This window comes from Rana temporaria, chromosome 4, assembly GCF_905171775.1.
Source record: "Rana temporaria chromosome 4, aRanTem1.1, whole genome shotgun sequence".
Lineage (NCBI taxonomy): Eukaryota > Metazoa > Chordata > Amphibia > Anura > Ranidae > Rana > Rana temporaria.
The window spans coordinates 298,931,132-298,948,864 of NC_053492.1; the positions used below are offsets into that span (position 1 = coordinate 298,931,132).

Consider the following 17,733-nt stretch of genomic DNA (forward strand, 5'->3'; position numbering starts at 1 on the left):
TTCGTCCGCGGGTTTTCGATTCGAAAACGTTCGTTCGAATTCGGTACATTCGTTAATATTACAATTCGGGAATTCGTATGCATCCGAATGTCCGAAAAATGAAAAATTTGTCCGAATTTAGATTCGGAACGAAACGAAATGCACATGCCTACCGATCGCTGTAAAAATTACATTGGTCCCAAAATGGTGTCAAAAGTGTCCGATGTGTCCGCCATAATGTCGCAGTCACGATAAAAAGTGCTGATCGCCGCCATTACTAGTAAAAAAAAAAAAAAATTTAAATAAAAATGCCATAAGACTATCACTATTTTGTAGACGCTATAACTTTTGCACAAACCGATCAAAAAACGCTTATTGCGATCTTTTTTACCAAAAATATGTAGAAGAATACATATTGGCCTAAACTGAGTTATTTTTAATATCTATTATAGCAAAAAGTAAAAAATATTGATTTTTTTTCAAATTTTTTACGCTTTGTTTTTGTTTATAGCGCAAAAAATAAAAACCACTGGGGTGATCAAATACCATCAAAAGAAAGCTCTATTTGTGGGAAAAAAAGGACGTCAATTTTGTTTGGGAGCCACGTCGCATGACCGCGCAATTGTCAGTTAAAGCGAATCGCAAAAGGTGGCCTGGTCATTTGGCTGCTTAATGGTCCGGGGCTTAAGTGGTTAAATCTACTTTAAAACAAAACAGCTTCACAAAAAAAAAAATTGCATCCAAAAGTTGAGTTATGACAAAGTATGATCTAAACATTAGGATAATGCTGACTCCCCTGGGGACGTGTAATACGTTTACGAGAACTTGCATAAAAACGAAAAGCCAACCAACAGAAATAAGACCAGGCCGTATGATTTAAATATGTTTCTCCTTATTGTTGGAAATCATTAAAAACAGCATAAACATTTGTGTGCAGAATCAGGTGATGATTGGGTCGTACTCGTCTCAAGGGGCTCAGGATAACAGCTAATGCACCTGCCACCTAATTCAGTCTAAAAGCTGACAGTTTCTAGGAGTGGGGCAGCATAATGAAGTTCATTCAGCCTGTCACCAAAGTCAATAACTTATCCTCAACTGCTTTTGTTTCATCCCATGTTGTGCCTCTGATGGGACAGAGGTACTTATTCAAGAGAAATTTATTTTCAATTGCAGCCCCTAATACCACTGGCACATGCCTGTCTTTAACAGAAGCTTTGGCTCAGGGCTAAACTATTGTTGAAGTTACTATCTATTGTACGGGGCCTTTGATCTGACAAAGCCGCTTAACAAGCTGGTTAAGGACTGTTTCAGATAACAGGTGTGTCCTTTGAGGACATACAGACATTTTTCAAGCAGTCTACAAGGCAAAGTCAATAAGCAACTGCATATGTGCGCTTATTTAGGGGTGATTTATGAGAGGCAGAATTTAATCAGACGCACAATAGATGCTAAGGTTTTCCTGCCTGGGAGTCTGTGGATCTGATTATCTGCCTATTCACATGCATATATTACATATAGAGAGAAAGAAATATGTGCATGTTACTTAAAGAGCGGATATACGTGGCTTGGCTTTTGTAAGATTTGATGACAAATTAATGAATGATAACGGAAGTTTTCCATGGAGCAAAATTACTCCCTGAAATCCTTAAATATTAAAGGGGTTGTAAAGGTTAGTTTTTTATTTTCTAAATAGGTTCCTTTAACCAGTTAACAACCGCCCTATAGACGATATACGTCTACAAGGCGGTTGCTTAACTCCATGGACGTCCTCCCTGAACCGGGCGCGCACGCGGGAATGTCCGTGACCGCCGGGTCCTCCGGACCCAGGCGCATCACGGATCACGGTAAATCACAGCTGATAGCGGCGGTTTACCACGTTATTGCTCCATCCAATGACGGAGCGATCACTTGTAAACTCCCTCCCCTCTCTGTACCGAACGGTACAGTGTGAGAGGAGAGGGGGGAGAGAGAGCAGGTGCAGCACTGTGGGTGCTGTGGGCTGGATCTGTGACACATGCAGTCACAGATCCAGCCAGCCATCCATCCCTGCTCAGCCATCCCTGCCCCATACTGTGCAATACTACACACCTATACTGTGCAATACTCTGCAATACCCCACACTACTCTGCAATACCCCACACTACTCTGCAATACACCACACTACTCTGCAATACCCCACACTACTCTGCAATACCCCACACTACTCTGCAATACTCCACACTACTCTGCAATACCCCACACTACTCTGCAATACCCCACACTACTCTGCAATACCCCACACTACTCTGCAATACCCCACACTACTCTGCAATACCCCACACTACTCTGCAATACACCACACTACTCTGCAATACACCACACTTCTCTGCAATACCCCACACTACTCTGCAATACCCCACACTACACTGCAATACCCCACAATACTCTGAAATACCCCACACTACTCTGCAATACCCCACACTACTCTGCAATACCCCACACTACTCTGAAATACCCCACACTACTCTGCAATACCCCACACTACTCTGCAATACACCACACTACTCTGCAATACACCACACTACTCTGCAATACCCCACACTACTCTGCAATACCCCACACTACTCTGCAATACCCCACAATACCCTGCAACATCGCCTATGGGGATGTTTAAGTAGCGAAGTTTGGCGCCATTCCACGAGCGTGTGCAATTTTGAAGGGTGACATGTTGGGTATCTATTTACTCGGCGTAACTTCATCTTTCACATTTATGCAAAAGAATGAAGAAAAAATAAAAAATTTGCTAAATTTTATAACAGAAACTAAGAAAAATTCATTTTTTTTACAGAATTTATCAGTCTTTTTTCTCTTATAGCGCAAAAAATAAAAAACCCAACGGTAATTAAATACCACCAAAAGAAAGCTCTATTTGTGTGAAAAAAAGGACGAAAATTTCATTTGGGTACAGTGTTGTGAGAGCACCGAAAGCTGAAAATTGGTCTGGTTATTAAGGGGGTTTACGTGCCCAGTGATCAAGTGGTTAAGCTAGTGCATTGTTGGGTCACTTACCTTTTCCTTCCATTTCCCTTCTAAAAAAAATTTTTCTTTGTCTGAATTTCTCATTTCCTGTTTCTCCTCAGTAAGCTTGCCCCCATCATCCAAGCCGTGTTTAGTCGGCCAAAACAGCTTACTGAGGAAGAACAGGAAGTGAGAAATTCAGACAAAGAAAACAAACAAAAAAAAAATTTAGAAGGGAAATCGAAGGAAAAGGTAAGTGAACCAACAATCCACTAGCTTAACCACTTAAGCCCCAGACCATTATGCAGCTAAAGGACCAGGCCCCTTTTTGCGATTCGGCACTGCGTTGCTTTAACTGACAATTGCGTGGTTGTGCAACGTGGCTCCCAAACAAAATTGATGTCCTTTTTTCACACAAATAGAGCTTTCTTTTGGTGGTATTTGATCAGCTCTGTGGTTTTTATTTTTTGCGCTATAAAAAAAAATAGAGCGACAATTGTGAAAAAAAAACAATATTTTTTACTTTTTGCTATACTAAATATTTTCCAAAAAATATATAAAAAAATGTTTTCCTCAGTTTAGTCCGATACGTATTCTACATATTTTTGGTAAAAAAAATCGCAATAAGCGTTTTTTGATTGGTTTGCGCAAAGGTTATAGCGTCTACAAAATATGGGATAGTTTTATGGCATTTTTATTATTTTTTTTTTTTTACTTCTAATGGCGGCGATCAGCGATTTTTATCATGACTGCGACATTATGGCGGACACATCGGACACTTTTGACACATTTTTGTGACCATTGTCATTTTTACAGTGATCAGTGCTATACAAATGCACTGTTACTGTGAAAATGACAATGGCAGTGAAGGGGTTAACCTCTAGGGGGCGCTGTAGGGGTTAAGTGTGCCCTAGTGTGTGATTCCTACTGCAGGGGGCTGGCTGTACATGTGACGTCACTGATCGTCGTTCCCTATGACAGGGAACAGACGATCACTGACAAGCCACTAGGAAGAACGAGGAAAGGTTTGTTTACACTTACCTCTCCCCGTTCTTCAGCTCTGTGACCCAATCGCGGGACACCGGCAGCGTTTGGGTCCCGCGGTCACGGTCACGGAGCTTCGGATCGGGTCGCGGCGCTCGCGACCCACGGCTTAAAGGGGACGTACCGGTACGCCCTTGTGCCCAGCCGTGCCATTCTGTCATATATTGTTGTGCGGTGGTCCACAATTGGTTAAAGGAACCTATTTAGAAAATAAAAAACATACCTTTACAACCCCTTTAAGTTTTACTAAACCCAGGACTCTGCAGTCACTATATCTGGTCTCCCACAGTACACAGAACATGGAAATGCAATAATTTTAGCAAAAATAAACTGCTAAATACCTTTTCTCTTCAACACTATATAGAAGTCCTGTGACTCCTATCAGTGTCTGGCCAAACACTGGTTAAATCTTTAAGGAGGAGTTCTCTTTCTCCTCTGACTGTCCTATGAGGCTGCATGACCCCTGGCTTTCTGCCTGGACAGTGCTGATTGGCCATTTGCACCCTCCCAATAAAATAAAATAAAACTTTCTAGCAATACACACCAAATTGAGCATGTGCAGAGTGCCCTCTGTAATTATTAGAAGATGGGTTGGGGACTGTGGAAGAACGGGAGGATCAGAGAAGACAGGATCAAAAAGCCTTTTTACACAATGCGCAATTTCCACAGTGAGTATAACAAGCACGCTTTACTGCATATTCAGACTGATTTTACTGCTGTAAATTTAGTAGCACTTTAAGGCTATTTGCCTTAATTTTCTTCCTCCATGCTGAAAAATTATTTTCTGCAGAGAGTTGCTTGAAATATATGATATCAAAGTATGTGATTGTATATATATTATATGTATGCTTATAATTATGAATAGGTTGTGAAAAAGTATCTGGTAGGTCATCTTTCGAAATCATATTTGTCGTATTAACCGCTATTAACCACCCTAAATATTAACTTTCTATTAACAGCTTGCCTTTAATGTAATAAAAAAAAAAATGTACTCACTTATATCTGGCTGTTACTAGGCAGATTTTGTAATCTGCCTACTTCCTAGTCCTAGGTGGTTCAACTTCCTGTCCTAAGACCCCATTGCCTCCTGGGAAATGATGACACTCATTTCCCAGGAGTCTCTGGGCATTACTGTGCCTAAAAATCACCCAGCATGCACCTCTCCCTGAAAACCAGGAAGAAAAAGGAACTGGGCTTCACATGCCCACACATATGATGGATACGGCCACAACATGAGCTGGAGGATATAAGGCAAGTGTTTGCAATGATTTCTGGAACGATTGGGGAGCTATTAATATGTTTTAGGGACTATTTAATGTGATTCATTTTAGCTTGCAAAAAAAAATAAAAAAATTATGCCCGGACTCCCGCTTTCTGGGATTTGGTGATTACAAGTTAAAAAACATTTTTTTTTTGCTAGAAAATTGCTTACAACCCCCAAACATTATATATTTTTTTCTAACACCCTAGAGAATAAAATAGCGGTCGTTGCAACACTTTTTGTCACACCGTATTTGCGCAGCGTTTTTATAAGCGCACTTTTTTGTGGGAAAAATCATCACTTATTTAGTTAAAAAATAAGACAACAGTAAAGTTGGCACAATTTTTATTTATATTGTGAAAGATAATGTTATGCCGAGTAAATTGATACCCAACATGTCACACTTCAAAGTTGCGCCTGCTCATGGAATGGCGACAAACTTTTACCCTTAAAAATCTCCATAGGCCACGTTTAAAAAATTCTACAGGTTGCATATTTTAAGTTACAGGGGAGGTCTAGAACTAGAATTATTGCTCTCGCTCTAAAGATTGCGGCGATACCTCACATGTGTAGTTTGAATACCGTTTTCATATGCAGGCGCTGCTCACGTATGCTTTTGCTTCTCCAAGCAAGCTCGTCGGGAGGGGGTGGTTTAAAAAAAAAATCTTATTTATTTTACTTTATTTTCTTTATTTTGACACTGTTTTTTTTTTAAAAAAGAAAGTTTTGGGTTACTTTTATTCCTATTAGACTAATATATCCATTGTTATAGGAAAAGCATGACAGGTCCTCTTAAATATGAGATCTGGGGTCAAAAAGACCTCAGATCTCATATATAGACTAAAACACAATAAAAAATAAAAATAAATGTATGTCATTCTACAATTTATTTTTTCCTTTAAGAGCATTGGGCGGAAGTGACATTTTAATGTAGCCTCCGCCCTGCAGTGATATGGAGATGGGTGGGGGCCATCTTCCCCTCACTCATCTCCATACACAGGCAGGGAGAGGATCCGATCGCCTTCGCTGCTGCCGTCGGCTCCGGTTAGCGATGGAGGGCACCAGAGAGCGGCGGGAGGGGGGCATCTCCCACCGCCGATAAAAGTGATCTTGCGGCGTATCCGCCACAGAGACCACTTTTATCTTGTAGCGGACCGCCCACTGAAAAAGAGAAAACCGGGGTTATGGTAGCTAGCTGGTATTCCTCTTTAAACAGCCAACGTATTCCTGCGGCAGACGGCCCGTAAGTTGTTAAACAGTTAGAAAATATATTATTTGATAAAGAAGAACTGCAGTCTGCTCACATAATTTGTAATAAAAACATCTTTGCCATTCTGCAGCTTCCCTCCAACCACTTTGCATATTATTTTATATATACTGGGATTCTGTACTTGCCAAATATTCTGCAGAAAGCTCCCTCCACTGAGACTGGCTGCAACCGTTTTAACTGTGGGCAGCTGAAGCTGCCACCTGTTCACTTCCTGGAATTACACAGACACACGCCTCCAGTTCTGCGGCTCTTATTGGCCCTCTTATTACTCATCCCCCTCCCTTCCTGGCAAACTCTCATGAGCGTGAGAGAGAGAACTGTGCATAATGTCATAAGCCTAGGCTAATGACTAGACAAGAAACATGAAGTGGGCTGTATAAGGTATTTACTGGCAGAAAAAAAAATTAAAACAATAAGGGCAGAAGATTTGAAAGCTGGAAAGTTGAAAAAATTACTGAAGGTCCACTTTAAAGTGGTATTAGACCTTATAAATTGCAGCTTGTGTATTAAAGTCAGAAAAAAAACCCATAAGTGCCCCCTCATCAATGCCCACCAGCTCAGCCTATCGGTGCCCATCAGTGCCGCCTCATCAGCACGCATCAGTGAAGGCAAAAAGATTACTTAGTTACAAAATTTACTGACAGAAACTAAGTAAAAAACATATTGGGCCAGATTCAGGTAGGAGATACGGCGGCGTATCTCCAGATACGCAGTCGTATCTCTGAGTGTGAGGCGTCGTATCTTGGCGCCTGATTCAAAGAATCAGATACGCCAGAATTTGTCTAAGATACAACCAGCGTAAGTCTCCTACGCCGTCGTATCTTAACTGCATATTTACGCTGGCCGCTAGGGGCGTGTACGCTGATTTACGCCTAGAATATGTAAATCAGCTAGATACGCCTATTCACAAACGTATACGCAGATACGCAGTTTATGTAAGGCTTTTTCCGGCGTAAAGTTACCCCTGCTATATGAGGCGCAGCCAATGTTAAGTATGGACGTCGGGCCAGCGTCGAATTTTCCGTCGATTACGTCGTTTGCGTAAGTCGTTCGCGAATAGGGCTGGGCGTAATTTACGTTCACGTCGGAAGCATTGGCTTTTTGCGGGTTAATTTGGAGCATGCGCACTGGGATACTTTCATGGACGGCGCATGCGCCGTTCGTAAAAAGCGTCATTTACGTGGGGTCACGATGATTTTGCATAAAACACGCCCACATCTTACAGATTTGAATTAGGCGGGCTTACACCGGCCAATTTACGCTATGCCGCCGCAACTTACGGAGCAAGTGCTTTGTGAATAATGAACTTGCCTGTCAAAGTTGCGGAGGCGTAGCGTAAATGGGATACGCTACGCCCGCACAGAGTTATGCGCTCCCTACCTGAATCTGGCCCCTTTTTTTTCAAATTTTCGGTCTTTTTTTTGGGGGGGGGGATTCAAAAAACAGCAGTGATTAAATGCCACCAAAAAAAAAGCTCTATCTGTGCGAAGAAAATGATAAAAAATTTGTTTGGGTACAGTGTTACATGACCGCGCAACTGTCATTCAAAGTGCGAAAAATGGCTTGGGCAGGAAGAGGGTGTAAGTGCCTGGTAGGCAAGTGGTTAAGCAGTATATATATATATAGACACACACATTTTTTATATATATATATTTTTATTTTTATTTTTTTCCTGGGATTCTGTCTTCAGAGCTGGTGAATCGTGGAGTGAAGACAGAATCCCAGCTTAGAGCTGGTGAATCGGAGAGTGTGAATTCTGACACAGATCGCCAATGAGGTGCTGAGATCGCAGCTTCATGATCCTCGGGATCACCGCTGATCACAGTTTCATAAACGGACACCAAAGTGCAGTCTGTGTTTGTAAACTCTTGATACAGGTAGTGCAGAAAAGTGAAAATTGAAAAGTGTGGCGTACATTTGTATTCAGCCCCCCGGAGTCAATTCTTTTTAGAACCACCTTTAACTGCAATTACAGCTGCAAGTCTTTTTGGGGGATGTCTCTACCAGATTTGCACATCTAGAGAGACTGACATTTTTGCCCATTCTTCTTTGGAAAAAAGTTTAAGCTCTGTCAGATTGGATGGAGAGCATCTGTGAACAGCAATTTCCAAGTCTTGCCACAGATTCTCAATTGGTTTTAGGTCTGGACTTTGACTGGGCCATTCTAACACTATGCTTTGCTCTAGTCTAAACCATTTCATTGTAGCCCTGGCTGTATGTTTAGGGTCGTTGTCCTGCTGGAAGTTGAGCCTCCGCCCCCAGGTTTTCTTCTAAGATTGCCCTGTATTTTGCTCCGTCCATCTTCCCATCAACTATGACCAGCTTCCCTGTCCCTGCTGAAGAAAATCATCCCCACAACATGATGCTGCCACCACCATGTTTCACAGTGGGGATGTTGTGTTCAGGGCAATGTGCAGTGTTATGCCGCATACACACGATCAGTCCATCCGATGAGAACGAACCGATGGACTGCTTTCATCGGTTAACCTATGAAGCTGACTGATGGTCCATCGCGCCTACACACCATTGGTTAAAAAAACGATCGTGTCAGAACGCAGTGACGTAAAACACAACGACATGCTGAAAAAAAACGAAGTTCAATGCTTCCAAGCATGCGTCGACTTGATTCTGAGCATGTGTGAATTTTTAACCGATGGTTGTGCCTACTAACGATCATTTTTTCCCCATCGGTTAGGAATCCATCGGTTAAGTTTAACCACTTCCATACAGGGCACTTACGTACCTTCCCGCCCAAGCCAATTTTCAGCTTTCAGCACTGTCGCACTTTGAATGGCAAGAGCTTTCTTTTGGTGGTATTTGATCACCTCTGCGATTTTTTTTTTTGCACAACAACTACAAAAAGACCGAAAATGTTGAAAAAAAATACGTTTTTATTTTTTTCTGTAATTTTTTTGTAAATAAGTAAGTTTTCTCTTTCAATTACGGGCACTGATATGGTGGCACTGATGGGCACAGATGAGATGGCACTGATGGACATCGACGAGGTAGTACTGACGGGCACAGATGAGGTGGCACTGATTGGCGGCGCTGGTATGCGGCACTGATGGGCACACATAGGCGGCACTCATGGGCACACATAGGCGGCACTGATGGGCACTCATGGGCGGCACTGATGGGCACTCATGGGCGGCACTGATGGGCGGCACTGATGGGCACTCATGGGCGGCACAGATGGGCACTCATGGGCGGCACAGATGGGCACTGTGGGGTGGCACAGATGGGCACTGTGAGGTGGCACAGATGGGCACTGTGGGGTGGCACTGATGGGCACTGTGGGGTGGCACTGATGGACACTGTGGGGCGGCACTGATGAACACTGTGGGGCGGCACTGATTTACTTGTTGCCAGTCAGTGCCCATTTGTGGGCACTGATTGGCATCTTTTTTTTGCATCTTTTTTTTTTTCCCCAGACTTTTTTTTTTTTCAGACTCTTTTTTTTTTTTTTTTTACTTTTTTTTTCCCCGCTTTTTTTTGTTTTGCCCTTCCCTGGTGGGCATCCCTGGTGGTCCATGTGGCGATCCGAGGGGGGGCTGCGTTGATAAACAATCAGCGCGAACCCCCCCTGTCAGGAGAGCCGCCGATCGGCTCTACTCTACTCGCGTCTGTCAGACGCGAGTGAGGAATAGCCATCGACGGCTCTTCCTGTTTACGTGGTAAAGAGTCTCCGTGAGAGACTCTTTACCGAGATCGGTGTTGCGGGGTGTCAGACTGACACCCCGCAACAACGATCGCCGCGATGCGCGCCCCCGGGGGCACGCAGCGGCTCAGAATCCTGAGGACGTCATATGACGTCCATTCAGGATTCTACAACCACTTTGCCGACGTCAATCTGTCATTGGCGGGCGGCAAGTGGTTAAAGCAAGTTGCCTTTTTTTTAACCGATGGTTAAATAACCTATGGGGCCCACACATGATCAGTTTTGACCGGTGAAAACGGTCCATCAGACCGTTGTCCTCTGTTTAACCTATCGTGTGTACGAGGCCTTAGTTTTCCACCACCACACCTAGCGTTTTGCTTTTAGGCCAAAAAGTTCAATTTTGGTCTCATCTGACCAGGACACCTTCTTCCACATGTTTGCTGTGTCCCCCACATGGCTTCTCACAAACTGCAAACGGGACTTCTAATGGATTTCTTTCAAAAATGTCTTTCTTCTTGCCACTCCATAAAGGCCAGATTTGTGGATTTCACGACTAATAGTTTTCCTGTGGACAGATTCTCCTACCTGAGCTGTGGATCTCTGCAGCTTCTCCAGAGTTACCATGGACCTATTGGCTGCTTCTCTGATTAATGCTCTCCTTGCCCGACCTGTCAGTTTAGGTGGAAGACCATGTCTTGGTAGGTTTTCTTTAAATTTTCAGATGATCTATTAAACAATGCTCTTTGAGATGTTCAAAGCTTGGGATATTTTTTATAACCTAACCCTGCTTTAAACTTCTCCACAAATACTTGTTTGTTCACTAAGGTTCACTAACAAGCCTCTGAGGGCTTCACAGAACAGCTGTATTTATACTGAGATTAAATTACACACAGGTAGACTCTATTTACTAATTAGGTGACTTCTGAAGGCAATAGGTTCAACTAGATTTTAGTTAGGGGTATCAGAGTAAAGAGGGCTGAATACAAATGCACACCTCACTTTTCTGATATTTATTTGTAAAACAAAAACCATTTATCATTTTCCTTCCACATCACAATTATATGCCACTTTGTGTTAGTCTATCACATAAAATCCCAGTAAAAATAAATTTACATTTTTGGTTGTAACATGACAAAATGTGGAAAATTTCAAGGGGTATGAATACTTTTTTTTAAGAAACATGTAGATAGATTTTAGAAAGATTGACATGTTTGAGGTAGATATACTTTAGGTATATACATAACTATAGAATGACAAAAGAGGATAGGCAGACAGTAAAATAAATATTTCACATAGAAGTTTAGAGTTATAAAAACCTTTGGTCCAGCAGCAGTCCTCTCTCTGAGCTCCCACCACCTCCAGCACGGTGCAGCTTGGACAGCTCATTGGAACAGTCGGATCGAGCTGCAGACTGCAATATGTCCCTCCCGTATTGCAGCTTCTATAGCGAGCATCAGTATGAACTAGCTTTACTAATGGTGTAATATAATGCATAGTACAATCAAACACCCCTGGTACACATCATTCAAACCCCTTCACCGGATTTTACACAATCTATAATAGTTATATACAGTCTATAATAGTTATATTACACAATCTATAATAGTTATATAATAGTTATAATACACCGTCTATAAAAGTTTTATAAAATAAAATTTAGTTTATAAAAGTTAAAATACCGAATCTATAATACTTTTACATATCTATAAAATGTAGTCTATAATAGTCATAATACCCTATCTATAATAGTTGTACATATCTATAAAATACAGTCTATAATAGTCATAATACCCAATCTATAATACTTTTACATATCTATAAGATTGATTATATAATAGGTCAAATACACAATATATGATAGTTTGACACATCTATATATTACAGTCTATAATAGTTAGAATACACAATCTACAATACTTTTACATATCTATAAGATTGATTATATAATAGTTCAAATACACAATCTATGATAGTTTGACACATCTACTTTTACATATCTATAAAATGAAGTCTATAATAGTTATAATACACAATCTACAATACTTTTACATATCTATAAAATGAAGTATATAATAGTTATAATACACAATCTACAATACTTTTACATATCTATAAAATGAAGTCTATAATAGTTATAATACACAATCTACAATACTTTTACATATCTATAAAATGAAGTCTATAATAGTTATAATACACAATCTACAATACTTTTACATATCTATAAAATGAAGTCTATAATAGTTATAATACCCAATCTATAATACTTTTCATATCTGTAAAATGTAGTCTATAATAGTTATAATACCCAATCTATAATACTTTTACATATCTATAAGATTGAGTATATAATAGTTCAAATACACAATCTATGATAGTTTGACACATATATATAGCAGTCTATAATAGTTATAATACACAATCTATAATAGTTATAATACACAATCTATAATAGTTATAATACAGTCTATAATAGTTTTCTGTTCTGTCGAATACAGCCCAGCATCATGCCATGTCTCCTGCTGAATCTTCTGTATTGTACTCATGGATGGGTACTGGGAGGGCTGCGATGGCTGCTCTATACACTTCCCAAATTTTCAGGATTTTGTTGGCAATGTAACATTTAACTAATTGTTTAGCAAATAGACTGGAAAGACTTGTATCGCTTCTGAAAAAGATACAGCCTTTCTACAAACCCTTCCTACATTTTTACATGCTCCAAACTAAAGATCTTACATTTCGAATTTAGACCAACTATAAAGAAACTTACTTTAAATGATCCTCGTATTATATATTATAATATATGTGTGTGTTACCTGATCCACAACACATGGAGATATAGATAATGGGATATATTATGATTGTTCTTTTAACAGAACTTTCAGCAAGTTCGTATTGTCGTTTCCTCAATTTAAAAAACTAACATCTTCAGTTGAGTCCAAACAAACTTGAAATTGTAGCCAAATAAATAAAGATCCTTATCATTGTGTTAAAGTTTTGAGATTTAATATGTTTGTAAGCAAATGCATTAGCCCATGCTAAGGTTTGGGGAACTGCCAGATAACTATTTTTAATTATCCAGGCTGATCTACTAAAAAAAAGTTAGGAATACTCACAAAAATTGCACCTGTGTTCACTTCAATTATTCAGTCTTGTGCAGATGAAATAAACAAATAGGAATTTGCTTTTCACATAATTAGATAATTGAAACATGTATTTATTCTGTCATGTATTATTTATTTTCCTGATATTATTATTATATATATATATATATATATATATATATATATATATATATATATATATATATATATATATATATATATATATATATATATATATTTTTTTTATAAATATATATACATTTCAATGTATTGAGTGAAGATTCTTCACTCCTTCAGTAAATCAGTGTAAAGATTTGTAAATATTGGCAAAGCTGTTACAAATGCCTTTTTTTCTTGGTATATATTATTTTTTTTATTTATATTTTATTATGATTATATTATGAATATATTTTATTCAATTTAGTGAGTGAGGATTTTCCACTCCTAAGCTTCAGTGTAAATATTTGTAAATATTGGCAAAGCTGTTACAAATGCCCTTTTTTTCTTGGTATATTTAATTTTTTTATTCATATTTCATTATGATTATATTATGAATATATGTTATTCAATTTAGTGAGTGAGGATTTTCCACTCCTAAGCTTCAGTGTAAGGATTTTTAAAAATTGGCAAAGCTGTTACACATGTATTTTTGTAATCATTTGTATTTTTCTGGGGATATATACATCTAAAATGTATAATTTCTGTTTGACTGAAATCAGAACTTGTGACTTTAGTAACCTACACCTCGACCCTTCATTATTTCTGTCTTTAAATCTCACAGATGATCGTTATGAAGAGAAACTGATTTCACACAAATTTTGTTATGAATCTTGATAAGGGCATTTCAAAACTGAATATGCAATATATATATATATATATATATATATATATATATATATATATATATATATATATATATATATATATAGATAGATACATATATATATATATATATATATATATATATATATATATATATATAGATAGATATATATATATATATATATATATATATATATATATATATATATATATATATATATATATATATATATATATATATAGATATATAGATAGATATAGATATATATATATATATATGACCTAGTATTATTTCTAAAACTGGAAAGTTGCGTATCATATATTACTTGGATCGTAAGGTAGTTGGGAGAGGCACCCCAGAGCCATTTATTAGGTCCAGACCACAAATGATGACTACCTGCGCAGATCAAATGGCACTGAGCCTCACCAGGTTCCCATATCTAAACTCTATGTTCCTGGCTTCCCTCATCATCTATCACAAGTGCTGGATGTATCATTAACAGAGGACACCCTGAACCCTTGGCTTTTAGAAGAGGCTGGCTCATTTACACAAGTGAAGGGACCACCATCTCTAAATGGTGGGAAAGGTCTCTGGTGGCCTTTGTGATGGTGCTTAGGTGGCTTTATATCTCCTGGGCTTTTAGGTGAAATCACACATTTGAATGTTCATTTCAATGGCCCATTACCCTCCCAAATAGAAATGGAAATGTAGTTTGTGTTCCCTAACTCGGTGGCAGTCAGATCATAAAATGTAAACTTGTAATGATGGGTAATATATACCATGTCAGACTGTCTTCCCACACAGAGATCTCCGCCTGGAACCACATACTAGGTGCCCCTGGCTGTCAGTTTAGTGGAGGGGGGTCATCACACTTCCTATGACTACAACTGTGTTCATAAGATAGTGATCTTACAAATATTGATCCCACTGGATATCATGCTTATCACTCTACATCAAGCTTGTGCAAGAGTAGTAGATTAGATAAATATTAACTTAGGAAGACATTAATATTTTACCAAAAAGTGAGATGTGTGACGTCAGCGTTTATATGGTAATATGTATAAATGATAAATGTTTTCTGTGGGGGGTTTTTTCTGTGTGATCAATGGGCTCTGTTTGACATACTGAGAAGGAGAACAGTTTAGGGTTCACCTAACCAAAGAAGATGAGGCTGATTTACTAAAGGAGTTTAGAAACTAAACTCAAAAAGGGTGCAGGTCCCTGTTCCAAATATTGATCCCATTGGAAATCATCTGTGTCATTCTACAACAAATCACACCTGTTAAAAAAAAAAGTATTTTAGATCAATATAAACTTCAGGACTAATTTTGTCATTTTAAAAAGGGACATGTGTGACGTCAGTGATTATATGGTAGTATGTATAAATTAGAAATACTTTCTATGGGTTCTTTTTAAAAAAAAGTTTTTTAGATCAATATAAACTTCAGGACTAATTTTTGCCATTTTAAAAAGGGACATGTGTGACGTCAGTGATTATATATGTTTTAATTAGAAATACTTTCTATCGGTTCTTTTTTTTGTGTGGTCGATGGGCTCTGTTTTGCGTTTTAATTTTTTTTGGGGGGGACCAGTTTTACTAAAGGAGTTGGGAAACTTTACTGACAGAAGAGTGATCCTTTACTTCAATCCAGTTGTGTAAAAACGAAACACATTTGTGTAAAAACGAAACACATATCTTCCCTTCTAAAGTGAGAAATCTCAACTTATTTATCAACCTCTGTGCTCTCATCATATGACCGATTAGGCTATCCTTAATGATTGAATTATTTGTCAGTCTTTCCTTCATCTGAGAACATGATTTCCCTGGTCTGGTGTACCTGTAATCTGCACTGTAAGGACATTTTCAGGTTTCGAATAATATAATTATAGGATAGTATTTGCATTATATTCGTATGAAATATTCGGATATTGACAGTTCATGTGACACATTAGAAGAGCTTGTTGCAATGTAGCTGTCACTGATTGGGAATGTGAATTGTATAATACATTACTCCCTGAAATTCTTTGTATATCACTTGATTTTAAATCATAACTCAAATTCATTAGATTGTAAGCTCCCAGGAACAGGGCGCTCCTAACCCTCTTTATATTGTATTGTACTATCTTCCTTTATAAATCATATATAATAATCTTTTATTGAATTATCATAATTTTGCATAATTTTATATTTCAATTCGCTGCTTTTGCTAGCAATTATACATATTGAGGAATGAAAACAAATGCGAAGTAAAAGGAATAATGACAAAAACAAATAAGTAAATTCCAAATATGTTTTTTTTTTATTTGAAACAAAGTTGGATCATAATAAATATTTTGATACTTATCAAGAATATAAAAAAATAAAGACACAAGCTCTCTTTGAGGCCTAACAAAATAGTTTGAAGCAAATGCCCAGGAACTAAAAAAATAACGAAAAAGGAAACAAACAAACAGGACAAGATCGTTTAAATCAATGGGCAATACACGTCCATATTCGTGAGTAGACGATCAGCTCTGCAGTGGTGAATATTGGGACTAGTTCTCTGCATTGATGACAAGGAGGACCTGGGCAGTCCTTAGTGACAACTTCATACTGGACACCAGTAAGGAAATATACTAAACCTGGGGACACACGCTGCTTACAGTCCAGCCTTTTTCTATAATGTACAAAGTTAATTAGACACTCCTTGGATTTCAAAGAATTCACTAATAAAAAAAAAATCCTTGTTACAAGGAAAATTGCATGGTAGCCAGGCAAATGTACCCACAAGACTAGCTCCTAGCATGCATGCCTTATTTTCAGTTCTCTGGTACAAATTAAATATACAGTTATGTCATAGTCCTGCAAAGATGGGATGGATAACATAGAAAACTTGTCCAACATCTCACCATATGATCTTATGATGACATCAATTGTACATATACAGCAATATTACAATTGTCCAAATTACCTTTACCTTGATGATCATTGATAACAGAACTGAGGATGATAACTGAACAGTGGTATAGAAAATAAAAGAAGCATGCATGCAAACAGAGATGCTTGTCTGAGTCTTCCTGCATCACCACAAATATATACGTATATATATATATATTTATATTTATATATTCTTATATATGTCATTCATCTGAATGGGGAGTCTCTGTACAGCTGACACTACTTCAGTAAGTCCTTGGCTTCTGCAGACATCCTACTCAAATGGCTTGAGAGGGCAGATAGCTGGGGTGGTGGTGGCATCTGACAAATAGTGCAGGGGCATGGGAGACCTGCCCAGTGCTGGAAGCCAGTGCCAAGGGGCATTGGAGGGGCGGTGGGGGTTTTCAGCAGTGAGTGCGCTGGTCTGATGCTGCCAATCCCTGGTAAACCGGCAGAAAGGCTAGAGGAGTTGTTGGGTGCCAGTGCGGTGCCCAAGATGGGATGCACCTGGTGGACCGTGTTGGATGGGTGGACTGGGTGAGTGGCAGAATGCCCCATTGTCCCACAGTGAAATGCTGAATGGTGACCCCCATAGATCTCACCCACAAGTCTTTTCATCTCCTCCAAGGAGCTTGTCAGCATGAGGATATAGTTTCTGGCAAGCAGCAAGGTGGCGATTT

At 38.8% G+C, this 17,733-nt stretch overlaps 1 protein-coding gene across 1 annotated transcript in view; it reads right to left on the reverse strand.

Annotated features, from left to right (window-relative positions):
- Positions 1–16,413: 16,413 nt before the first annotated feature.
- OLIG3 (oligodendrocyte transcription factor 3) overlaps positions 16,414–17,733 on the reverse strand; it is a 1,984-nt gene continuing 664 nt past the window's right edge. The window contains exon 1 of the mRNA XM_040347504.1: positions 16,414–17,733. This exon is cut by the window's right edge and continues 664 nt beyond it. Within this exon, the coding sequence (XP_040203438.1) occupies positions 17,294–17,733 (440 nt within the window). The 3' untranslated portion in view covers positions 16,414–17,293.